Source organism: Ciconia boyciana, chromosome 6 (genome assembly GCF_034638445.1).
Source record: "Ciconia boyciana chromosome 6, ASM3463844v1, whole genome shotgun sequence".
NCBI classification, from domain to species: domain Eukaryota; kingdom Metazoa; phylum Chordata; class Aves; order Ciconiiformes; family Ciconiidae; genus Ciconia; species Ciconia boyciana.
In genome coordinates this window covers 21963963-21991328 of record NC_132939.1, presented here as the reverse complement: position 1 = coordinate 21991328, position 27366 = coordinate 21963963, and the positions used below count along the sequence as shown (strand labels likewise).

The following is a 27366-nucleotide window of genomic DNA, read 5'->3' as shown; positions in this document are numbered from 1 at the left end:
AGATATGAATGCTGCTGAATCTGGGGGGTGTAGCTGGGTTTGTAGTGATTTATTCTTTTGTTTTCTTTCTCCCCCTGCTAATATTAATATACCTAAATCCCTCTTCTTTTTCTCCTCCTCCCCTTGCTTTCTTCTAGGCTTTATGTTTCCTTCTGAAAGAATAACATGTTCTTAAAATTGCATCATTAGGCACAGAGCACTAGAAGGGAAAAGTCTAGCCAGAAGTGGGTTTTTTTTTTCATTGACATTGCATGATCTTAAGGGTAAGGGGGAGGCTTAGTCTGTAGTGTCCATGCTTCTGGATTTGGTCATATGTTTGTGTGCTTTGGAGCCTTCAGCCACATCCTGGAAATTGCAGCAGGCAGGGGTGTGGGGCTGGGTGGGTCTCACCACAAGGGAAAAATGTATGAATCCCAACTCATACTAGTTCAAAGAAGAGACTTCATACTGACACCACTGCAGTCTTACAGGCCATGACCTCCTTTTGGGACAGAGCAGTCTTCCTGCTGTTATCATACTGAAATCACAGCACCAGATACTCAAGCTCTGAGCTCTTGAAAGTGACCAGCCCATTACAAATTTAAGAAGTACTCATTTCAAATTGAGTGCCATTCTGTCCTGAAACTGACACGTATGCTTTCATTTGAATTACTTTCATGATTTTGCATTTTTTAAAGAATGCAATTACTTTTGCTGAGATGTATTGAGTGTACTTATTTCCTTCAAATCCCAGTATTTGTTGAAGCAGACTGGGCTGGCTGGTCCTTCCCAGGAAGGCCATCTTGACTCCATGGCTGCACCCCAAACAGGTCCCCCATGCGCAGTGCTTCCCCAAGGTGCACCTCTTCCCCCACACATTTACACCCCCAAGAGCCTCTCCTCGCAATCCCTGGAGCTTCCTTCCCCGGTACGTCTGTGAGACCATGGAGACTGCATTTCGCGGTGACTACAGGAATCAGCCTCCCGCAAGATCTGGCCCACTCCCCACACCCGCTTCCCCCTCAGGTCCCGCAGGGCCTCCCTTTGGCCCTGTCCCGGACTCCCCGCCAATCACACAGCCCAACCCGCCCCTCCCCCGCCTATCTGTGCCCACCTCCCTTCCCGCCTCCGCTCCGCCCACACGGGCCGCGCCCTGCGCCTCCTCCCCTGCCCCGCCCCTCTGCCGCCGGCAGCCAATGGAGGAGCGGGCGGCAACCCCGGCTCTTGCAGGGTCTGTGAGGGAGCGGTCGCTGTTTTACTCGCTTGTTGCTTGTGCTGCTGGTCGCTTCAGCCCGGCTCGGCCTGCCTCGCCTGAGCGCCAGTAACCGCCATTCTCTCAGCAGGTGAGTGGGAGGGGGTCCCGGTCTCCGACAGCGGGTCCCGGGCAGATGTGGGGCGCAGGTCCTCGATCGTCGGCTTTCCCGGCGCGGCTCCGGCTTAGCTCCGGCGGCGGACTCCTGCGGTCCCGGGGGAACGGGGTAGGGGGCAGCGACGGGCCGTGTTCCTCTGTGTCCGGCTGATTCACCGCGGGCTGCCGCTCCACGGCACCCCCTCCCTCCCCCGCCACCCCCCGCCCCCCCCCCCCCGCCGGGACGCGCCCGCAGCGCACTGTCGTCCGCGTTGGGGCTGAAGGAGGACGAGGCTGGGCTCAGGCGGACGGGCTCGGTTGGTCTGTTTTTAGCCTAATAATTATTTCATTAGGGCGAGCACGAAGTTCTGTGGTAAGCGTGCGAGTGCGCCGGGTGATGTTTCCTAAGCGGGCCTTATCGTTGCTGGAGGAAAGGGTGAAAACGCAGGGAGGGTGGTGGGAGCGGGGCCGCTTCCCGGCGGGGCCGGCGGGCGCGGGAGGGTCCATCCGGGCCGGTGCGGAGCGCCTTGGATAGGTAAGGTGTTCTTGGCATCCTGCTCGCGTTTTCCCCTAGCTTGAGGCTTAGTGCGTTACTGCCGCAGATAAGGGAGGAGAGGGGAGGGGATGGAGCAGGGGGAGCGGTGTTAGAGTTACACGGGGAGATCACTCAATCTACGCCGCGTAAACGAAGACGACATTGATGACCCGCAGCTTCGCGGGTTAAGTGGAGCTGCTTTGACCCATTACCAGGACGAGTTTCCGTTCTGTAGAAGTGTGTACGCGGCTTGGTATCAGTGGTGGGTTTTCAAGTGTGCGTAAACTAAATATTTAATTGATTGTGTTGTGTGTGAGAGAGAGAGACTAGTCCGTATGCTCATATGATTTCAGGCTGTGAAACCTATAAAAACCGCAGTCACTGCAAACTGCTTTTGAGTTTGCACATGTTATACACAGACAGAAAATGTTATATTTTGTTCATGGCATGGCAGGTTTACTGGATGAGAATGCTAATTAGACTTGTTACAAAAGGTGGATTAAGATTTTTGCAGCATCTAGGAACTCCATTTTCTTGCGTCATTTTCGCACAACTTTCATATTTTGCACTATGTTTTCTGGTTTAAATAGAAAAATCAACCTAAAATGTGACTTCAGTTATAACCCAGTTATAACAGATCTGTACTAGTGTTGATGGAACTGTAACAGTAAGCACCTTTTTTGGAAAGAAAAGTGCAAAGTAGGATCAAGACAAGTATCTTATTCTTCCTCTTGTCTGGCAATTTGTCAGCACTTAGAGGACAAGCGTATTGAAACTCTGCAGTCTAGAGATTACTGTACAGACAACTACTCGCTTCCTTATCACATTTGTAGGAGTGTAGCACTGAGAATGGGGAAGATCTAATGCTTTCATTCTCCTTTCCTTAAACAATTATGTTTTCCCGAGTGTCTAACCTCTTCTGTTTCCAAAACTACAAGCTCTTTTATATGTTTTCTGACCATTGTGAACGGATATGTAAAAAAAGTATTGTAGTCTTCAGTGGTAACTAGCAGGTTCTTTTCTGTTGTGAACATGCTGATATACTGATATAAACTAATAATTACGAGTTTATAATAGCACAGGTGATATTGTAGGTAAGTATGATGTGGATCTCTATTAGTTTAGGAAATGTAACTTTACATGAGGTATCAGGCTCTGTCATAGTTGTGACTTGGTTTGAAAGATAAGTTGATCTGAGGGCTCTTTAAAATTATGGGGTGTTACAGCCTTGATTCAAGAACCTCTTCCAGGAAGAAAACATTCTTCTTGGTTAAAGAAAACTGTAACATCAAACAACTGAGGCTTTTTAGTACTGAGAACGAGAATAGAAACTGTTAAGTTGCACAAGCTAAGTACACCCCTTTTTTCTCCTAGCTTTGAGATATACTTTGCTTCCTTCATTGCTTGCGGTCCTTGTCTTTGTGAGCTTTTGTTTGGCGTTTGGCAGCGCCTTCACGGCTCGCGCGGAAAACCCTAGAGAGGTTGGGGCTGCCGGTTGCCCGGGGCGAGGCCGCCCCTGCCGCAGGCCTGGCTGTTGTTGGCCTGCGCGATGCTGCGGCGGCGCGACCTCTCACCCACTTCTCGGGAGCGGTCACGTGAGCAGGCCCGGAGAGGGGAGGGGCGCCGAGGAGCGCCTGGGGGTGGGGCCGCGCCCTGCAGAGGCCTCCCCGCGGAGCTGGAGCTGACCCGCCCACTCCCCATGTTCTGGGGTGGAAATCGGGGAGAGAGGAGACAGAGCAGCGCATGCTCCGGAGCAAATAAAAAGAAATACAAGTTCTGGAGCGATCGGGGTTAGATGTGCGCTTGACAGGGAGGATGTTTCTGTTCGCTGCTTGCAGGGGTAGTCCGCATGTTGAATCCCCAGCATGACTGGTTTTGGAAAATCTTGGGTAAAAGGCGACTTAAGTGAATGCTTGTATTTGCAAAACAAAACAAAAAACCCCAACCCCCCAAAAACTGTGTATTTTTTTTAATATTCCAAAACCATTGTCTTTGTCCTGCGGCATGCTGTGTCATGGTCCTGAACTCCACATGTTCAGAAAAACATCTAAATGACTGAAAAGCATCCCTCTTCCACATCTGGATTAACTTTAATTTGAATGGTCAATTTAAATATTTGTAAAATGTTTGGAACTGGTTCTTCAGTCTTTCAACGTTATACAGGCTGAAAGACCTTATTCAGGTCTTTCAACCTTGTACAGTAAATGATCATTGAACTACTGTGAGAGCAATCCATTCAGTTTGCTTTTGGTCACCAAACATTGTTGTCCATCTTCCATGATCTTCAAAGTCCTAAAATGTGACATCTTGCATGTCTTGTAAAAGTCCTGCCATTCCAGAAATATTTGTTGTTATAGAGAAGATAATTCTTCTTTACTGTATGAGTATAGAAGCTCATTAGTGCAAAGGGAGAGAAAAGGGATAAAACTCATGTAATCTAAATTCCTAGGTATGTCTTTTATAGCAGTATTAAAAAGAAATATCCAGATCCTAGAGCCTAGTTTTTAGGGGGTGGGGGAGGTGTCTGCAAGGTATGATAACTGTGCAGTGTTTTAGTTTTGTATGCTTATCTCTTACTCAGCAAGATTATTCTGAATTTCTAGAAGGTCGGAGGAGGTAGCTTGCTGGGATGTGTACAATATTACATGTATTGCAATAGAGACTAGAATAATCTAAAAGGTCTAGGAACAGTATAGTATGCCCTACTCTGTATAGGGGGAAAAATGTAAATAATATGATGGTTGTAATAGTTTCTGTTTTGATTACACTTGTGGAGCATGTCAGTGGGTTGGTTTGTTTGTTTGTTTTGGGTTGTTTTTGTTGGTGTACATTTTGGAACCCTCTTTTACAGGAGCATGGTATTTGGGAAGAGGAGAGAGGCCATATGATCCAGCAACTGTAGGGATTAATATTCCTTAGTGTTAGCCTAGTAATTAACACGTTGTCTGCTATAGCCAGTCTCTCCTACTTCTTTGACTGTTTCCAGTTTGATCAGGTGAGAAGACAACTTACTATCTGTGACTTTTCTGGAAGCGCCAGTGAAAACAGTCTGTTCTGTGAACATCTCTCCAAGAAATCTTGATGTCATCTGTGTTGACTGTAATGGGAGTTTAAAGCCTTCAGGCAAACACTTGAATGTCTTAAACTGAAAGCTGAAACTAGTGTTTGAGTCTAGTCCCTGAGATCACCTCGCTTATCTCACTAGGTAGTGATCACTAGTTTAAGCCCTCAGAAATGACTGGGTGGGTGGCAGATGAACTTTCTTTCACTCCACAGTTCCTCACCATCTCAGACCTGTTAAATGAAGACAGATCGATCCTGATAATACATTCATCCCGTGTAATGGAAAACAGTGTTTCAGAACTGATGTTTGTGGCTGTTCTCTCCATTGCCATCAGTTTTTCTAAAATGGTTCCAGTCTGATCCAGTCCCACTGAGCAGTTGAAAGCTGTGTGTGAATCAAAGCTCAAACTGTTTTTCTTGACTTTCTTTTTCAGAGCTACAACTGACTGTTTGCCATTGCTGTAGTGTAATGTCTATCAGGAGCTAGCAGCATTGGAATGAATCTGCCTCTCTGTGTGTCCTAACCTATTCAAGATCCCAGCTGCAGTGAGCTTGCAGGACAGAAGATTTGTGTGACGCATAGATCTCAAGTCTGCTTTTAAGGAAGACAGCTGTTCAGGTATGCTTACATTTCATTCATTGGTCTGTTTGTTATTATCTCTTCCTTTTCATACATGCCTGTTGTTCCAGTTTACCACTTGGGAAGGGGATAAAGAAATTGGTCCAAGATTTGAAAGGAGATGCCTGCAGAGGGTAGCTAATATTCACCCACATGTGATCTTGGAAAACTGCTGAGGACAGGACACAAGCTGATAGGTTTGTCAGTTGGACAGCAAGTTACTGCAAACTCCTTAGCTTTTCGGATTTCAAACTGTGTGCTGTGGGTGAGGTTTGCAGTAGGTCCCAGTATTGCTGTACCTGGACAAATACATATATTCAGTTCTCCACGTTGGCTTGAACCACAGCGTTTGGTCATTTTTTAGATGTGAGAAATCCTTTAAGACATTCGCAATTGCAAGGGACCTCAGATGTCAGCTGTAGGTGAGGGTGGGAAGGATTGGATCCAATGATTGGCAATAACCAAAGATGAGGACTTGAAATTTACATGTCAAAAGATGGCTGTGGGAGGAGAGGCTTCTGTCTCTTTCCAAGTGACTTAGCCGCCTCAGTCATGGCATAGTAATTTTACTTTGGGGACCCTATGAGAGAGAACTGCCACATAAACAACGGATTCAGCTTTTAGGAGGCTTAAACTGGTTTTAGCATGTGTCAGTCACAATTAATGTGGCATGAGAGAACCTGTCAGTTTAACTTTGTTTTCATCAGATCAAATGATAATTGATTGAATTCTACATTAATTCAAGATTTAAAGGAGAGTGATTCTTTGGTTTCTGTTTTATTTCTATGCTGTAGTAATTAGGTTCACCTGAGAAGCCCTGTTGAGTTAATTTAATCCACATGACTATTTATTGCACAGAAATTATTTGGCTTTACTCCTCATATTTCTCCTAATGATTTTATGTGAATATGATTAATCATTATAAGGTAGGTGAGTTATTGGTAAGACTTGAGAGCAGCAAGTATCTGTCTTTTTGTATGCTGAAGCATGATTAGATATTATTGAAGGTTAGTATGCAGGAAGCTATTTAGAAATAGAAATTCTCAAGTGAATAACAGTGTCTGGTTAATTTTTATAGTAAGTTCAGAAGTCAGTGCCTTGCAGAATATCACATGAACTATGAATAAGCTCTCTACTTTCTACTTTCTATTCATTTCTATTCTCTGTGGAATGTCCCTTTGGCCAGTTTGGCTGTGCCCCTTCCTTGCTTCTTGTGCACCTGGCAGAGCATGGGAAGCTGAAAAGTCCTTGGCTAGTCTAAGCATTACTTAGCAACAACTAAAACATCAGTGTGTTATCAACATTATTCTCATCCTAAATCCAAAACAGCACTATATCAGCTACTAGAAAGAAAATTAACTCTATCCCAGCCAAAACCAGGACACTCCCTTACTTAATCATCCCTCTAGCATTATGGCAGAATTTTGGTTTTTATGTCAGATAGTGGTGGGGAGGCAGTCACTCACATAAGAGCAGATGGTCCTTGAGTTACTGAGTCAGTGCTGGATGCTGCTGTACAGCATATACTTTAGTGTCTGAAACTAACGCATTTATATGCAAACGCATTTATATGCAAACGCATTTATATGCAAACGCATTTATATGCAAACGCATTTATATGCAAACGCATTTATATGCATTTATTTTTTATTAGAAGTTTGTACTGTTTCCCACCATATCACTGCAGTATACATGGCACTTAAGGTCAGTTCCAGAAATCTACCTGCTGCCTTAAGACCAGCAGACTCTCACTGGACAATGTAGCGGTGTTTTAAATACCAACATACATTTTAAAAACCTTGTATAATGACATACTGGTGCTTTTTAGTGAGGGCAAAGTTACTGGAATAATGTTGAAAAATTCAGATGAATCACTGTCTGAAAAGTTCATGCAAAATCTCTGTAAAAATTCTACTACAAAATCCAGCTTCTTTTATCCTCCAAATTAATAGTACATTTTTGTCAGTTGCAGAAAACTTGCTTTTTTTTGAATGTTTGACGGCAACTACCAATTTCACTTCCAAGGTGCGCTGTTCATTTAAAGCAATTGAAGCACAGGATTTCTTGTTCAGGCCTTAGTGTTCTAAAGTAAGTTTATTTTTTGGAACAGATCTATTATAAAAACTCCTACATTAAATTTCATAAAGCATCTCTGCTAGGTATACAGTTAAAACTGTATTAAAAAATAGGATTGATGCTTCAAGCTCTTAATCCTTTTAGTGGCTCTTCTCTAGACTCTCTCCAGTAGTTTCATTTCTCTCTTTTACTGGGGAGCCCAGAACTGGACGCAGTATTTGAGATGGGGCCTCACCAGCACTGAGTAGAAGGGAAGAGTCACCTCCCTCAACCTGGTGGCAACACTCCTCCTGATGCACCCTAGGATTCTGTTAGCTGCCTTTTTTGCAAGGGCACCTTGGTGGCTTGTGTGCAACTTGCTGCAGAGTTGCTTTCCAGCCCGTCTCTAGTGTGTACTAGTGTGTACTCGTCCCTAGGTGCAGGACTTTGCACTTCTCTTTGTTGAGCTTAATAAGGTTTCAGCCTGCCCATTTCTCCAGCCTGTCGATGTCCATCTGGATGGCAGTGAAATAGTCTGGTCAGCCACTACTCCCAGTTTCAGTCCGTATACTTGTAAATCCATCTGCAGTTTGGTTCTTTTTTTCTTTGTTTTTTGCTGTATTGAACCATTTAGATAGGTTTGACAGCTACTACTTTTGCATCAAACATCGGGAAGGGTGTCAAATTGATAGACTTCAGAACCTCTGCAGAATTAAGACAGGTGAAGACATACTTGATGAATGTTACAAAGACAACTACACTTAGAAAAAATTTTTTTAAGACTTTAACCCTTTACATTTGTGTAAGGAGAGATCCTGCTGCTTGATGTAAGTATTTGATATGCTTTTTGGTTTGGAGAACCTTGTTTGCGCGAGTCTTTTTCAACAAAAACAAAAAACTCAAGCAACCTTGATTATCCCTAGATTGCATCCACTTCTGGGATGGCTGTATAGATCAATGTTGCCATTAAACTGTAGTTGGTGGCAAAGTGTGGAAGTAAACTAACATGCTAGCAAGTTATTTTAGGATGTTGTCACTGGCTTTGTTGTGCTTCACTACATATTTAATTGCAAGCACAGTATCTAGGCAAAGTCAGCTGCCATAGAGTAGTCTGAATTACTTTGTGTAGGTGGTACTGAAGGCTTGGAGTGACAGGAACATCAATAACAGAAATCTGAAGAGAAATTTGGAATAATGCATGAAGAGACTTGGATGGGCATCTCAGTGTTTGGAATTCTCTTGCTTTTAGTTTAGTATCTGGTATGAAATCAACAGATTTGAGCATAAACAATTATTCATTGTTTTGTCTAAAACAATGCATTCATAGTTTTGGCTTTCTAGGAGAGTAGAAAACGCAAATTTCTATAGTAATAGCTTACTTAATAGGTGAGAGAAAACACTTGATCACTGTCTCAGCACAAACACAGTGCAGATGTTCTAGTGTTTTAATACTGGCTCTGATTTCATTAAGTCTGTCCTCAGACTCTTGGAATTCAGTGATCTAAAGTGTCAAAATATATTAACAAATTAACATACAAATGAAACTTTTTGGATGTCTGTTTTCTGTAGTAAAAGCTGTAGCAAACTCATCTCTTGAAGGAAGATCTGATGTGTGGATAACAAAATACTGGGTAAAACTTCTTCAATGTTTTCAATATTTAAACAAGTTTCAGAGTTGAAATCCTTTAAGAGAACTTGTGAGAGATCCAGAATTTTTTTTTCCTGTTCTGTATGGCTGCTTGTAACATTTAAACAGTAACTCTTATTGCTTTGCATGTTGATAGAAATGGAATTTTCACACCCTCTCTTTTCTCTTTGAAATAAACTGTTTTGGGGACAAAGACATTGGGGCACTTGCTTGGATTCCCAAGACCTTCTGAGTTCAAGGTGTCTAGCTTTAAATGGAAATCTTAATATAGTTCTAAGTATACTTCCTAACTAAAATTGGGTTTAATGTACTGATAATGTACTGATAATGTACTGATTGGGTTTAATGTAACTGATATCTCTCTTCACTTCCTATCTTGAAAACTTCCTTAGACAATGTAATTGTAAATGATTTAGTATCAGTCTTTTCTCCTCACCAGTCTCTGTTCCTATTTGAAACCTGAGAGCTAAGCTAAATTTTGAAGTTGTAAGTTTATTTTAATAAAGGAGCGAAGAATTCTTCAAGGTCAGGTTTCTGGTTGGTTTTTTTGTTTGTTTGTTTTTGTGGGTTTTGTTGGGGTTTTTTTGTTTGTTTGGTTTTTGGGTTTTTTTGTTTTGTTTTGGTTTTTTTTACTTTTAAGCTTGCTAGTGATAAGACGCTTCTCATTGCTTTATTGGTGGTACCTTGCATCTGCATGAAATTACAAGGGCTTCTGGGTGCTTCTGAATTAAGAACTACCATCATACTTAAAGATGCAGCATGTTCTAGCTCTTAGCACAGCACTTGTAATGCTGCAAGTCTGCCCACCATCTATGAACAGCCTGTGGTTTGGGTACCAAAGATGTCTGTTTGAGGGCTGACAGTATGAAACCTGTGTGGAGTGGTACATAGCAGTTCTCAGAGAAACTGTATGCAGCAGTCCCTGCTTTTCTAAGAAAACTGTCAACCTTTGATTATCAAAGTAGAATAATTGGAGATAATTGTTTTGTGAGCTTAGTTTGGTTACTGACAGGTGTATGCCCTGTATGTAAAAGCTAATCTGTAAATAGATGTAAAAAATCTGTGAGGAGAGCCTCAAACTAAATTGTTGAGGTAACTTGTGAGAGTCGTAGAATTAAGTCTTTCACCAAGGTTTTAGCTATTGTGGGTCATGTGAATAAGACTTTTCTCCAGTTTTCCTCTGTGTTTGTTAACTTGCTTCCTTTGCAGGAAAAGGAGCTATAGATGTGAAAACTACATTTAAATAACATGTCTCTTTCCAGTGGATGTTTGGACTCCTGCCAAGGAGAAATGGCAGGGTTTTCTCTATTCCAAGAGGAATAGGAAATGGGGAAATAATGGATGGCATGAGCCAAGCAATGTATGGGAAATAAGTGGGTGAGTTCTAAGATAAGAGATGACATAGATGCCCCTTAAAGCAGAGGAGTTGCTTTTTGTGAGGTAGAGGTGGTGGCTTTAATTTTTTTAGCACTATCATTTTATCCATATAAAGCTTATGACATCTACAGAAACATAGAAAGGTTCATACTCCATAGCATTTCCAAAAGTAACTGCTTCAGGCATTAATACCTTGTTTTGTGCAATGTACTGTAATACATTTAACTTTTGTAACTTTTTAAGATGCAGATGGTAAATCTTTCACTGTCTTTCAGACATTGTGTTCTGTGTTATGTGCTTCAGAGAGACATTACCAACCACAAGTGACTTCTTGTATGCCTGACTAAATGGAAGCATCCTGCACATAGGATCTCTTTTAGCTTCAGATTTTCCAGAGCTGAGGCCCTCATCTCCTTCTGTGGCTGTAGGAACATGTAAGCCCTAATACAGAGTTGACTGTTCAGTGTCTGCAATCTGAAATCATAAGGTCTGTGAGCAGTCTGTGAGGTAAACCTCAGTCTTCATAGTGTAAATATCCTGAAACTGGAAAAATAGCAGTCTGAGGAGGCTTTATGCATAGTAGGCATAGCAGCATAGTTTTTCAGACCATCAGGTCTATCAAGGCTTAGGCCTTCTAGTGTGCTATGTGTTTTCTTGACTTAAAAGTGACATCCAACCTAGCAGTACTTGTTTATAACAATGGAAAAAAAATTGTGGTAAGTTTTGATTGGTTCAAGCAGAGGTACAAAAGGGGAAGAGGAGAAACATCTGCAGCTGTTACAGCATGTTTGAATTGAAGTAAAACCAGAAAAGAGCAAGGAATAGGCAGCTTTCTCCTTTAATTAAAAGCAAAAAAAACCCCAACCAACCAAGTTTTAAGGGGCAAGTGTGTTTAAGATACATTAATATTATGAGAGAACACTGAAAGGAATGAAAATAACCATTTCAGATTACTTTTAGAAATTATTGTGCTCTTTTTTCCACCTTTAAGTAAGACTTGGCCAAACCGCAAAGAAAGTCAAAAGCTCTTTTTTATGGCTCTGTTGGGAATGAGGTTAATTAGTATATGCTGTACAGAAATATTTTGCTGACCAAAATGCCTGAAGTTAGAAGTTATTCTTTCAGTGTTAGTTATCTGATTGATGTGGCTGCTGCCTTACTAACATTGGCAAGTCAAGTTTATAAGTCTAACGCATGCTCCTCTGGCCTGTGCCCTTTTACCTACTTTGTTAGCAAGCACGTGACAGCAGAGGAATGCAAAGGAGGGGAAGTGTACAGCAGTTTATGATTAAACTGGCCTTTAAGGAGGAAAATAAGTGTTCAAAGAAAGGGACTTCAGGAAGTCTTTGGTGTTCAGCCATCATAATTCAGAACAGTCTTAAAGGCTTACAGTTTTCTTAAGTAAAGGAAAAGCATATGAAAAGAAACAAGTTATTTGATTGTTTCACATATCAGGGTCAAGTAATACAGTCCTAGAACTAGACTTGTCTTTGTTTTCAGGGCTTGTTTACTTGATTCAGGATTAACTCTTGCTGGATTAGTATTTCTTCATTTGGGAATAAGGATTATTTTCCTTATTGAAGCTTATTTAGTTTTATGATCATGCTAAGTTTTAATTCATTAAAATATTGGGTTGATTGCTTATGATTAATGCTATTTATAATCTTCTTCTGCCTTGGACAGTAGAAATGCTTGTGCCTAAAAAGGGAAGGGTTCCTGAAATTCTTTCTCTTTAGAAACAGAGAGGAGGGTAGATACAAATTCCCAGGCTGAGAAGTCACAAGGGAGTTGAAGGGTAAGAGAAACTAACTGATCTAGTACTTAAGACACTGGAATTCCAGAATACAAAATTCCATGAGTGAACTGGAGAACCCCTTGGCCCTTCTTGAGACAAATCCAGGTGCCTGATTCTCCGTATGGGGATATGGTTGTTTTTATTGTGGGTTTTTTTTCATCCCAGTCTTAAGAGTACTGTTAAACATATGATGAATTCTTAACTTTGAGTGCTTTCCCCTTTTACAAACCCTGTTGAGTCCGGGTATACCATGTATTACTACTGCCTGCAGTTTTGGTCTCAATGTCGAACTGGTGATGCACAGTTTAAGTGAATGAATGGACAGCTGACTTTGACTTCCTGATACTTCTCTACAGCAAGGCCTCTATGAATAATCAGTTGTTAGTGACAGAGTCATTAAGTACTAAAAATTGCAGTTGTTACTAGAGCATACAGGGCTTGTCTTAAAGGTTTTGAAACATGTTCAAAGCTGATTTGGTTTCTTAATCAGACACTGTACATGCATAGATCAAATTGCATATTATCTGTATGACACTGTGAGCTTTCTGGAAACCCAGAAGTCTGATTCACCCAGGACTCAGCCTCTAAAACTTGAGCAGTGGCTGATGGATTTGTGAGATGTGTGAATTACCATCAGCCACTGTAGCAGTAGTTGTATCGCAGAGGTTGATTGTTGCAGGCTGGTCTAGGGATAGGCACTTTAAATATTGCAAACAGTCACTACCTATTGGTCAGCAACCTTACTAGATGCTGTGCAACAGCACTTACCTTGTTCATCTCTGCCTAATGCTCCTTCTCTTCCTATATTGTGTATTTATTTCCTAAGCCTACTATTACTGTAGCATTCCCAGTGCTTACATCCACTAGTACACCTTTGCACCCCTTCTTTGTGCTCTCCAGATGACTTTGACATAGTAGCATGTTTACAGATTAGAGGAGCAGCACTATAGTCATAATAAACTGCTTTTGAAGTGCCGAGCTAAACTGCACTGGTTAGCCCTCGCATGCTGTTCAACAAGGAATGAACGTCTACCAGAATTTAAGTTTAGTTACAAAGTCTAAGATTCAGGTTTGCGAAAGAAATGTAAATTTCAGCTTTTAGGTTTCAAAAGGCATGAAATAGTAGTACTTTCTTTTGATTTTGCTTAAATAGAAATGCCAGTGCCACCTTAAACGTTATCGTTTTGCACCAGTAAAAATGTGAAATTAAAACTTGCCCTTGAATTCTGACCTACAGATGGGATTATGGCTTCCTCTATCTTTTTGCCATACTTCTAAGAGGATGTTGTTTTTAGGATTATGCACAGAAGTTTTGGTAAGCTAATAAATGAATGTGGACAAAAGACTTTGAAATGGTCCAAACTACATATTCCTGAGGAGACCATTGTGATTCCAATGTTATACATAGAGCCTGTCTGCAGAGATCTATGTTCTGATTGTAAGTGCTCAAACATTACTCTGAACTAATGATGAGTAGGGGTAACTTCCAGGATATTTATGTAAAAACGCTGGTTACAGAAAGAAAGAAGTTATGAAGATGAGCTGATAAATAAGGGCATGCAGTTCAATTTGAATTGCCTGTATCCTCAGACAGAGTTGAGACATATGTAAACAGAATCACAGTTACATTTCTCTCTTAACTTCCAGTGGTTTTTATTTGAGCCTGTTATGCCTACCCATTATTATGCTCTTTTATCTGTATTGGCACCGTTGTTGATATTTGTTTGGGTAGTTCAACTGAGCTGCAGTTCAATTAAACAAATCCGAAATTAAGAGGAAATTTATGTGAAGGTCATTTTTCTGGCAGTTGTGATTAGCTTTCCTCAACTCTGCATAGTTTTGATTTTGCACTTATTTGCCAGTCAGGGGCTATAGTTAGAGCCACAGGGGCTATAGTGTCTTCTTGCTGTGACTAATCAGCTTGAAATCAAGATATGAAAAACATTTCAGAGGAAGATATGGCCAGAAGCAGCTTTGTTTTGCTAGCTGAGGTGAAGACTTTAAATACCTTTTGTTTCAACATGATGAAAAAACATTTTCTGAATCTCCTTTATCATTACAGAATGAGAAGCTATATACCTGTGACACTCTTTTTCTAAATATTATGGCTTCAATTTTCTGCTCTGCTCTGAATTTTTATATATTGCATGTATGCATGATACTCAGCTTGCTGTACTCCTGCCAAAAGGCCTAAGTTGCATGAGAGTGTTTTGCTTCCATTTTCAACTGTTGTGGTTAGAAGAGGTACCTTAATTAATATACTGGATGCTCAGACTGAAGTACAAGCATAGTCTGTAAAGAAGAGAGAAGTACTGTATATAAATTTGGCATACTTTGAAATATTTCCCAAAATTACTGTGTAGAAGATAGTCTTGCTAGAAATGGACTAGCTATTAGTTCCTTTGAACAAAAAGGAAATAATTTTTTAACTTTGCTTTTTGACAGAAGTCTCTCTCAAAATGGCAGAAGCTCATCAAGCAGTAGCTTTTCAATTTACAGTAACTCCAGATGGGATTGACCTGCGAATGAGCCATGAGGCACTCAAACAAATTTACCTATCTGGTGTCCATTCATGGAAGAAAAAGTTCATCAGATTCAAGGTATTTTAAATTAGTCAAGTCTACCAAACTTCAGGGTTATTTAATGTTTTATAGATTTATTGAAGTTTCGTTTAGGCAAAACTTAATCTTTTTGCCTTTATGGCAAATAAAGTTTCTTATTGTGAAAGACTTGTGTGGGTTTTAGTTAAGACAAGGGTTACTGAGGAAGGTAGCACTGGGTGATGTTGTAAAGACTGAAAGGGTACGTATTTTTGATTTATTCTATAGAAGCAAGATGAAACAGGTGTAGAAATTAACAATATCTTTAATTTACTTCATTCTCTTCATAATACATCATGTAGTGATTTTTAGTGTCATATCACTTAGAGGTACAAGACTACACTCTTGATTTTATGTATTCTTTGCCAAAAATAAATTTTCAAATTAAGGAGAATGTTTGCTGTTTTCAAAAAGTTACCTGAACATCTGTCTTGTACAAGTTATACTAAGTAGTAATGTTTCTGATGAGGTATTTGATATAGATTGTTGTGAATTTAATGTTTTCTTCATGGGATCACAAATGGTAAGTATCTATTTTATTAGTAGCAAACTAGATAAGCTACAGGCTATCTTCAATATCTCTTTCAAAAACATATTTTTAACAATAGTCTTACTTATAAGATCTTATAAAGCTATGAGAAGGGCTGTTTAAATGATATAAAAACCCCTTCATTCCGGTTTTCAGTGTCTTGTTCAGTAGAATATTTTTGCCATGTATTCATTTACAGAGGCCTAATTCAGTGTAAGTAGGAATTATTGAAGTGTCATTTGTTACAAAGTTGTTTTCCAATTTCAGTATTTTTAGTAAGACTTGCAGCAGGATCAGTGTTGTCTACAAAAGAACTTAAAAGTTCCTTTAATTCTTGATATCATTGTGAACAATTTTCTGTAGCAGTCAAACTTAACTAAATCCATTCTGTACTCCTGAGTTAAGCATTCGTAAGAAAATGTTGGGTAATCTTCTTGTTTAAAACTAAATGACGTAAATCTGTTGATTTCTGTTTCTTTCCATGGTAATATGAAGTCAACCACTTTGGTATGAAAAAATTATTTGAAGGCTTTTCTTTCCAGAATGGAATTATCACTGGCGTTTATCCTGCTAGCCCATCTAGCTGGCTTATTGTAGTTGTGGGTGTGATGTCAACAATGTATGCCAAAATTGATCCTTCTTTAGGAATAATAGCTAAAATCAACCGAACACTTGATACAACGTAAGTAGACTGAAAAGTTCCTGTTCCTCTAAAGGATATCAGTTTTATTTGTAGCTACTCTTAAAGCTAATACTGTTAAAGTGTATCAGTTTTTGAACAGCATGTTTGTGACTGAGTAAGCCCAATAAGCAGATGTATGAGGGTTGTTAGGTTGTTATACCAGTATTACTACATTGTTTTCTGAGTATTTGGGAAGCACATTTGGCAACTTCTGTGGCCTTTGATCTTGCTGCATGAGAGGGTGGTTGGAACTTATGAGAAAGGGGTAAACAGGCATGGAGCTTATGTAATGCCTGCCTGTAGTACCATTAAACTTAGGTTTGCAATATTAGGTTCTCTTTAGAACTTAAACTGACATTAACTGGCATATGCTGGCTTTTGTTTTAAATAGTGGCTATATGTCAAACCAAACACAGAACGTCGTGAGTGGAATACTTTTTGGCACAGGGCTTTGGGTTGCTCTTATTGTCACAATGCGCTCCTCTCTAAAAATGCTGCTTTCCTATCATGGTTGGATGTTCGCTGAACATGGCAAACTTTCTGCAGGCACCAAGTTTTGGATGGTAAGGATATATTGTCTTCCTGTCTCATCTTAACTTTTATCTGATCTGTATCCAAAGCCATAAAAGAGAAAATTTTGTAGGTTTTTCCTTGCTTGTGTTTTCTGTGTCATGGGACAGAAGGCTGCTAGGTAGATATTTCTGCTAATTACTGTCGTCCTTCTGATGCTATAATTAAACTATTCAGAGTGCCCTTGTAGAAGGAAGAGTAAAAACTTCAAGAATAACTTCTAAATTTGCCAACGCCTTGGGACTGTGAGGCTCAAATATCTACTTTTTCCTCCATGTGCAAGTACAGCTTAAAGAACTTGGGTTGCAGCACCAAAGAATCATGTGCTACTCTAATTCTTTGTTGAAATGTTGGGATTTCTAGTCATCCATTCTAAAATTAATCTTATGCTTGAAGAAAATAATATTGATTGTCCTTTCAATTGATTTAGTGGTATACCTCCAAAATTAGTTGGAAAAAAAGCGTAAGGTTGGTAGCTTGTATGCAGTTTTCACATAAGGATAAGATGAGAGTGATCTGGCTCCTGTTGATTATTGTGGTGCTTTGGAAAAGGATCCTTAAAGGATGTGATAGGTATAAAGTGAGGAAATGTACATATAGGTGCTCCAAGAGATGAAGTGGGTTTTTGTTACTTGGACTTTGTTGTTTCAACTCACTTTTGCCAGTATTGTTGTAGAAATAACTTAAGTGCCCTACTATGATAAAATTAGTCTCTACAGCCTCAAAAATTAACTGATGTGTGTTAGACTAACATCATCATGATTTAAATACGTTCAAGAACAGGTATCCAGAATGGTACACTAAAATAAAATTTAATGTTCATCTGTTACAAATGAAATTTCTAATTGATAGTTTCTCCTGGAAGCAGTATCAGGAGCCTCATGACTTGAATTTGTACAGTACAGGCTCTGAATGGTAAGGCTTTCTGTCAGTTGTTTGAAGCTGTAGATGTCTGGGTTTTCAGCATGTTCTACCAGATAGATATTTTAAAGCTGTTAGTATTGCCTTATCAACCTTAAACAGTATGAACTGTAATGCTACTTACCATGCTTTGTTGCACATTGTATTTATAAATTTTTGTCTGTTACATGTGTTGCATATGTATTTTGTTGTGTATTATATTTTTGTATTAGATATGTTTTAAAATACAGAACACTGTAAAATTGTATGCCCAACAGTGTCTTGTCTATACTTAATATGAAGCTCTATTTTAATACCTTATTCTTTCTTTAGCTAGTCCCAACAAAAGAGAAGACTCATTTCCCTAGTAAAACAGTACCAACTATCTTAGCTTTTTTAGATTTTTATTATCCTTTAATATTGTGTAATTTTCTGAAAGGGTTTTCCTGGTTTGTTTGGTTTTTTGTTTTGGTTTTTTTTTTTTTCCTTAGCTGCTCTTCATGCCAATTAACAGCATGAAAAATGTTATGGTGTATTGTGAATATACTGTCTTCTGTTCAAATAGTCATGCAGATCAAAAACCTGAGCTCTGATTTCAGTCACAGTACAAAGTGATTCTCAGGCTGGTTGGAAGTTTGGTGGCACTTTTAATGAACATATTTAATCTTCTAAAGTGAAATTTCCTGTACAAGGATTAGGGGAAAAATCCAAGTATTAGTTGCCATTTTAAAAAATAAGTTTAAAAATAATAATCTGTGAACAGATGCAACGCATGCTAGAATGAGATTATTTGCTGTGTCTGCTTATGAAATCAGAGATGTAATTAAGTATGCGTGTCTGTCAGATCACTTGAATGGTCTCAAGTAAACTTGTAGTAGAGAATTTTATAACAGTTTGAGATAAATATTGTGAAATATGTTTGCTGTTTTTATCAGTTGAGCAGGTACTCTCTCGCTGAAGATAATTTCAGCCTTTCCTGGCTTAAAAGTTCTGGAATAAAATTGTCTCCAAGTATGGAATTATTAGATTTTCTTATGAAAAGCTCAGCTTTTTTTTCACACCTGGCTTCAAATTTATCTTGTCATGAAACACAACTAGATTTCATTGGGCTGATCACTGTAGTGCATCCATGTACATCTGACGACTCTCTGATACAGATCCATTTGCAGGGAGATCTTTGTTGGTGGTAATAGTCTGTAATTCTTAATAGTTTTGTGCTGCCTAAAACACCTTTTCTAGCTGTTGCTGACCAAGGAAGTTGAGAGGGGGGAAAACCTCTACAATTTAACAAGTGGTTTTATCAGTTGGGGGGGATAGAAGGGAGAAGTTCTAGGAATTTAGTAGTGAAATGTCATCCTCTGTTTTTTGCTGTCTTTAGCCTATTGGCCTATATACAATATACAGTATAGTATATTGGACCAAGATTGGACTTAGACAGTAAAGGTTCCACTGGATTGTTGGTGTAATATTTGACCTTACTTTCATGCTGAAATAGGGTGATAATGTCAAAATCCTTTCACGTGTAGCCTAGAAGTTGCATGGTCTAGACTTTCAGCCTAGTATATGTTGCAGCTGAGAAGTAGTCGTAGACAGAAATGCTGCTTCTGTCTTCAGTCTCCCATGGAAAACAGGAGATGCTTTAGTAAGCTAAGATGGGAACTGTCATCTCTGGCTTTTTTGTTTTGTTGAGGTTTTTTTGTAACACAAGCACAGAGTATAACACTGGCATGTTTGCACAATTTGGTATGTTCAAATCATGCAGTAGACTGAGATAGACTCATGCTTGAAGAAACTCCCTGTAACATCAGTACTATTATTGATGTTGAGCTATAACTTTGGAAAATATTAAACCATGATTCTGAAGCATAATTATTTATTTTTAAAGGTGGCTATAGTTATCTAGGATCCTTAGCCAAGTGACGGGCTTGATAATGATTCCTGTTTTGAAGCGCAATATAGATATTTTTGTAGTATCTACTATATAGTAAAAGATCAACTGGTAGACTTGCTTTTTTAATCTTTACAGAGGGAAATGTATGAAGAAAAGAAGTGCTAAGTAACTCTGTCTTTATTTTCTGTTGAGATCAAGGTGTGCCATTCATAAACAACAATATTGCCTAATGACTGTAGTCATTCCCATTTCTGGGAAGTCAGAAGTTACTATGACCGTCTCTGTCTTCCACTGACATGTTGTTTAACCTTTAGGAAGTTAGTTTATGTCAGTGCCTTTTTTTATTTGTGAAACAGTAATAAATATGATAGTTTGCTAAACTTAGTACAGTATAATTTACCAGTGAAAAGAACTGAGTTACATTACACTTTTACTCTGTCATTTTTCTTTTGTTGAACCTAATAATTTGATATGTGTATTTTGTTTTTGTTCAGGCACTTGTAAAACTCTTCTCAGGACGTAAACCCATGTTATACAGTTTCCAGACATCTTTACCACGATTGCCAGTTCCAGCTGTTAAAGACACAGTCAACAGGGTGTGTACATTCATTAATTAATTTTCTTCAGTAACATTGAATCCATATTTAGATGCCCTTGTAGGGTTTTTTGCCAAGTCTTATAAAAGTATTGCATGGTGGTATTGATATGGTGTAATGGATTGAAACTTCTGCATAGAAATTAAAATAAAGGCTATGACAAACCACTGAAACTGGTGACAATTTGAAGCTGGCGTAGTTCATATTAGATAATGTGATGTCTATTGATGTCAGACTAGGCAATGAAGTGTGATTTCCCGGGCTTTTGAAACATATCGGTTTTGTTCTCTTCCACAGCTTGAACATATAAATGTGTGTTTTATGACACAAAACCTTATAGCAAAGTGTGTAAGTAGGACAGTATGTCACAGAAACTGAAGGTTTGATTTTTAGAGACAAAACAAATCTCTGCCTGATACTGAAGAAGTAGTATGTCTTCCCCTTTTGAGTGGAAAATGTATCTTTAGAAAAGTAACCTCTTCCACTTGTGATTTGCTGACAATTGTCTGGAAAAAGATCTCATTTTTGTAGTTTGCAGGCAGATGTTTAGAAGAGTGTATACTCTTACTTTAACAATATAGTATTTGCAACCTTGTGAATTGAGTCTGGATAATCTTTGTCTACTGTTCAAATGCTTTTTGTAGGAATGGTGAGAAGCTACATATTAGTTACTATACTGATGGTGGTTCTTTTCCTGTATTCTAGTATCTGGAATCAGTTCGGCCACTTATGGATGATGAAGAGTTCAGAAGAATGGAGGGTCTTGCCAAAGATTTTGCATTTAATTTGGGACCAAGGCTTCAGTGGTATTTGAAGCTAAAATCCTGGTGGGCCACAAACTATGTGAGTAGATAAATAGGAGGCTCAATTGTTCAAATGACATAACTTAATCTGTTCCCTATTGCCTTTTTTGGCTTAACTTTCATTCTTTTTTAAATGTAAAAGAAGGCAATTGAAACTGCCTAATATTTTTGTAAAGTGCATCGGAGACCACCTGATTTGCACAAAATAGTTTGTGTGATTTGGTAAACAAACAGTGTGGTGAATGAAACTTGAAAGAATGAATCCTCATTTTGTATTTGTTATTTTGGAGCAGGTGATTTAGCTTTTGCTGTTATGATTGCTTTTGAGGTTTGTTTATTTGCTTGTTAAGCTTGATAACTCAACAATGGGCCTGGCTACCCAGGCAGTTTAGAAGAGTGATTTAGGACAACTTTTTTATATAGAGCAGCTAAAGCATATGGAAGAGAGATAAAGAATTGTAACAATAAGGTTTTTTTACCAAAAAGAAAACCGAAACCCCAACATCATAGTGAGAACTGTAATATGATTCCTTCCTGATATATTATTTAACATTTAGCTGTACCCAGTAGCCTAAGCTGAGCTACAGTGTCCTGGCAAAGGCTGCAAAACATTCAGGAGATCTGATACATTTTAAATATTATCTGAAGATTACTTCTTCATAAGCTTATCAGAGAGGTACAGCTGAATTTAATTTAATTCTCTTGCCCCTTTTTTGCTGTTTTCTGTGAAGTTTAACATAAATTAGGTTTTGTTTGTCTTTTTTAATTAAGGGGGCAAGCTAGCAGTTTCCTTCCTGCTTCTGTATGGAATGTTGCATTGTGGAGTCATTAACACAGAAGACAAGCTGTGGAAATTATGAGATTTTACTGTTTTTGTTTTCCTTCCTGCTACAGGTTAGCGATTGGTGGGAAGAATATATCTACCTTAGAGGACGTGGACCAATTATGGTTAATAGTAACTATTTCGCAATGGTAGGTAAATACTATAAACACCTGATGTGTCAAAGAAGCACTGTAAAATTTCTTCCAGGTATCTTATTTTGTGATATCTTTCTGTTTAGAAATCCATTGCCACTGAATATGTGACCTTTGTTTTTCTTTCTTTTAGTATAACCTGCAGCCAATGTCTTCAAGTACAGTGCTATCTTAATAATAAATTAGCACATCTGCCACTTAGGCAAACTCATGCAGTAATTACTTATACAGTTTTGTGCTTACTGCAACAAGCAGTCTTTCAAAAGCTCCATGTAAAACTTCATGGGTAACACAATTCAACAAGGTGTGCACTCATATTCACTAATGTCTGTACAGGAAGTAAAATTGTAAAAGACCCTGAAATTAAAAGCAAAATAAGGAAATATGGTAGTCTTGGATTAAAGTTTTAATTAGCATTGTCTTTTCTACTGGGATGATTAACAGCTATCATGTATGTTTTGGGACTGATGCTGCCTAAGGAGATTGTAACTGTTGAAGAAATTTATGTTTCAAGCTATCAACTCACTGCACTAGTGCACTTCATATGTTTTAAAGCCTTCTTCTGTTTGCCTTTAAAGCCTTCATTGACCAGAATAAACTTTAAGAACGTGGATGAGAAGTACTATCAGTATTTTTTTTTAAAACACAGTCTGGTAATCATTAACTTATGGTTCTTTACAGGACTTCCTTTATTTATCTCCCACAACCCTGCAGGCAGCTAGAGCTGGTAATGTTATTCATGCCATCCTGCTCTATCGGAAGAAACTGGACAGACAAGAAATCAAGCCAGTATGTATATCAGTTTAAATATTCTGATTTTAGAAATCAAAATTAAAAATCTTTTAAAGCTTTTGATCTTTTTCCATCACAGTCTGTAAGAAGTTGATCAGTTTTCAGAATGGGAGAGGAGAGGAATGTCTTATTATCAGAACTACATGTAAGATGTAACTAAATTTGTGGTCCCAAACATCTTGGTTATGACTTGAATTGCACATGGGCAGAAACTACTAACTATCAAAAATACAGGATTTTGTCATGCCCAGCTAATTGCAGTATTTGAAATTAATGTATGTATTCGCTCAAAAAACAAATAGAAACTTGTACTTGCATATGTTAAGTATTCCGTATAACAGATGTTATTGGTATGTGCCAAGCATGTAATGGTACTTTTGAGCCACTGAAGTCTGAAAAGTCTGTGGTATCATGTAGTGTGAGCACAAGGGATGGTTGGGACAAAGGACTGGACCTTGAGGCCAAGAGCGGGCCAGTGGCAGCCTAAGTACAGGTGATGATAAAATCCTTGTTGTGCTAATTTCTAGGTAGCAAAGATAGGCAAGGTGAATCCCGTTCTGAATTTCTGTTTTGTCCAGTGGGTGTGTGTTGTACTGAACAAATATTGTAGAAACAATTAAGTAGTTTTGTTGAAGGTCATGGCAGGGATGTGATTAGTTATATGTATCTGAGAAATCTGAGAAATGTGAACTTTTATTCCTACGCAGCCAGAAATAGCTTTAAAAGAAGAAATTAAGGGGTAATGCATGCTGCATGTATAAGTTTTGCATCCGGACCGGCCATTGAGAGTTCTTTTGGATTTCAGATGCTAGCTAGCTTCAGTCATCCCTCCTGAAGGGTGAGCTTTTGGTAGGAGGGGAAAAAAAATACAGCTACTGGAATGTCAGTGGAATCTTCCACGTGTAGTTCAAGGAAAGACGATGAACGGGGGAGTACGGGGGAAATCCTTGAGTTGATGTGTTGTAAATCTTACTGTTCTACAGCCTGTGTTTAACAAGATCCTGTTCTTTCTTTCCTTTTTAATTTGCTAATTGTATATGCAAAATTGCATTTTAATGTACATCTGCGGCACAGATTCTTCTGATGGGATCTACTGTTCCACTCTGCTCAGCTCAGTGGGAACGGATGTTTAATACCTCCCGTATCCCAGGGGAGGAATCAGGTAAGCAGGGCCAGCCAAGGAGAATACACATCTTAATGGAATTCAGTTTTTGGGATATTCTCTGCTAAAATCCTGTTTTTCCAGATAAGGATCTGACAGACACAAGGACACACCAATACTGTGTTCTGATACTCAGGAAGTAATGAATTGCTATAGAGTGCATAGATGTTTTTCCTTTTAGAGTGATTTTGAAACCTCTTCAGTGTTCATTGTCTCTTCCTTTACTTAAATTAAAAACTAACTTCAAGAAGCTGTTGTCTGCCCTATGTTTTTAATTTATAAATAACCTTTACTTTTTTCCATTCTACTCTTTCAGGATCCTTTGATATCCATGTTTTTATCTTTGTAAAAGTTGTGTTCTCTTATCTCAACCATTTTAAAATCTTTTGCTTGCTTGACTTTTCCTTTTTCCTTTCAGCTTATGATTCACAACAACATCCCGATGTGTTCTTCTCAATATGAACATGCATTCAACACTAGTTGTTTGCCTGGTTTAGAGGCAGGTACAGTCTTAGTCTTGTCAAGGTTTTCAATGCCACTGTTACCTTGACCTTTTGTACACACTGTAAGACATCAGCTAAGTGAAATCACCTGTAATAAGGACTGTGTCCAAAACTTTCTCTGTAACACATTAACAAAACCCAGAGTATATATTTTCTTAGTTCTTGCCCTAACTCCCAGCAATGGTCTGATTATCCTAAGCTATGAGTGACTAAGTTTTCATATTTTAATGTTGAATAGAGGGGCGTACCTGTTGACTTACAGCAGGGTAATTTTCACCTGAGTCTGTTCCTGCAACTTCTGCTTATTGTGGGAGACTATGGATCTGTTTACATGATCACAAGCAATCATGTTAGCTCAGTCAAAAAAAAAAAAAAATTGTGTCTGTAAGTGGCAGTTCATATACACTTTCTCACTGTAGGTATACATATGCTCTCACTGCATACATTCATTAACGCTGCCTGTAGACATAAAAGCATTTCACTTTGGTCATTGGCAAACCTTTGATAAATTGTTTGTTGTATCTCAACATAAAAATACCGTATTTTTTTGATGGTCAATAAATCCAACATCTTGAGGCTGATTTCTTCTTCATTTTTCTAAAGGTAATCTATCCCTAAAGGTTCATCATGGGTTTCTCCCCAAGGTAGCCTCCAAAGATCTCCATGAAGTTATCCTAAATTTTCCAGGCTCAAGCTGGCTTTTACGATCTTTAATATCAAAAAGTGGCTTTTTTGTTGTTGGCTTTTTTCCTGAGTTTTGTCACTGTAAAAGGAGGCATATTGCATCTAGAAATACTAACGTTTGTAGTCAACAGGTGGAAGAAAACATTGCTATCCATTTTCTTGTTCTTTGAGAAGCAAACTAATAATTTCACAGCAGATTTGAGTGGAGACTTCTGTCGTTGTTGTTGTGCTTTCTACAAAAGCTTAAGTTATATCTAGGTTTCTCTGATCTGCTGAAGAGCCTCTTAAAACTGAGTTAATGCTTATCCAACACTGCATCATTGTGGCAGCATTAGAATGAAATACAGCATTTGGCAGAGTTATCCTGACAGTCGTGATTAGTGCAGAGGGCAATCACTAGGAATTTAGAATGCAAGGGGTTATTGGTTAGTCACCTCCATTGGGAATGTACGTATGGGCTGTTACTTGAATATAGGATATATTTTTTTAACTTTCTTTGAGATCTGTAACTCACTCTTACGTTTCAAGCTGCCTTTGAGCATGCTAGTCCCACTCAGGTACAGAATGAAAAACATAAAGAGTTTCTAAACAGACACAGGGATGTGCCCACTCTTCCCTGCTGGAGATCTGACATTTGCTGTACTGTATGAAGTTGGATAAGGGGGGGAAGTGGCATTGGCTAGTGGATAAAGCAGTAAGTGCACATGGCAGATAAGGATTTTACTCTCAGTTCTGCTGCTGGCCTTTGGTAGATTACTGAGGAACTATTTCCCAGCTATGCCTCAGCTTCTTTTATCAGCAAAATGGAGAAAAACATATCCCTGATGTGATTACTCCCTGATCATGAACTAGTAGCTTAAGTAGACTAGCAAGTTTTAAAATCTCTATTAGACAACTGTAGTGTATGAGCTATTGTTATTTAGAATACTTCAAGTGCTGAAAGTGCTACCCTTGCCCCTTCCCTGTCCTCAATAAAATAAAAGTTTAGCATTTAGCTGTTTGCATTTAGCTTTGGATTTGGTGTTCTCTTAGTCTGAAATGAGTTTTGCACAAAAGCGCCGAAGTGGCCCATTCTAACTGTAACACCTGATTAAAATACATCCTGTATATCTTAATGGTTCTCCTCAGTTTCTCCATCTTAAAGTCTTTCAAACTAAAGTATAGTCAGCATCATAAAATGACCTTATTTTCCTCCTAAGCACTTCACATTTCCTATTTAACTTTTTCAGTGTTTCATTGTTTCTATTTTTCTAAAGGAAAAGCAACTTTTGTCATTCTGTATGTGGATAAGTGAGTTACAAAGACATTTTTCCCAGATTTTTGAGTAGCTTGATTTCTTGCCCCCTGATTTCAATTACATTTTAAGTATTTTATGTATGTTACAGTTGCTAAAGGAGCAGCATATTTAAAAAAAAAAAAAAATTCTGTGGCATTTATTCATGTTAATTGGTGGTAAAATCTTAATGAGCATTGTATCCTGTCACTTGGGCAGTTTTGTAATCTTCGTGCCTTTTTACAAAATATGCTGTGGAGTGAACCACTTCTTTTAAGCAGGGAAGAGCCTTTATGTCTTTCCATTCCCTTTTTTTTTTTTTAATAGAAAGCCCATGCAGCATGTTACATGCATCTTCAGATGTACATAAATGACTTCTTGGACTGGCAAGAAAAAGGAAAGGATTTTTTTGTATTACAACAAACCTGTACTCCAGGTGCATAAATCTGTGTTTAGGCCCATAAGTAAGGTGTCTGAAATGTAACTGCCAGGGCTCAACAACTGTTGTGAAGTCAATTGTTGATGTAGATTACTAATGATCTCACTTTTGCTTTTTACACTCAAGAGGTTGTCTTTTTTGTACAGACACATCATGTTCATGAGACAAATACTTGGCGTGTCCTGACTCAGGTTGGGATTATAGAAAAAGTTACCTCACTGCTGATTACTTTGCTGCTTCTTTTCTCCCTCTGTGAGGTTTCTCCTCAGTTCACAACCCATTATATTAATGTACTTGACAGTTGGAGTGATGCTTCTGCCAATCCTAGCACTTTCATCACAGGCATCCTATCTTTGGCAGAAATGCGAACTGGATAGCCAAAGGCATGATTAGCATAAAACTGTTTCTGATCAGTAGATGGAGCATACCTACCAAAACTTTATGGGTAGCTGAGAGCACCCAAAGTGTATAACTCTTTCCTGGTACAATGTTTCTCAGATCTCTCAGAATCATGACTTTTAGGCTCTGCCCTCATTTTTTATATCTTT

At 38.8% G+C, this 27366-nt stretch overlaps 1 protein-coding gene across 1 annotated transcript in view; it reads left to right on the top strand.

The window, feature by feature from the left end:
• The first annotated feature begins 1180 nt into the window (after window positions 1-1180).
• LOC140652589 (carnitine O-palmitoyltransferase 1, liver isoform-like) overlaps window positions 1181-27366 on the top strand; it is a 65213-nt gene continuing 39027 nt past the window's right edge. The window contains 10 exon segments of the mRNA XM_072863524.1: window positions 1181-1322; window positions 5360-5544; window positions 14865-15019; window positions 16091-16230; window positions 16622-16793; window positions 20086-20187; window positions 20893-21030; window positions 21885-21962; window positions 22647-22754; window positions 23832-23919. Coding sequence (XP_072719625.1) covers window positions 14879-15019; window positions 16091-16230; window positions 16622-16793; window positions 20086-20187; window positions 20893-21030; window positions 21885-21962; window positions 22647-22754; window positions 23832-23919 — 967 coding nt within the window. The 5' untranslated portion in view covers window positions 1181-1322; window positions 5360-5544; window positions 14865-14878.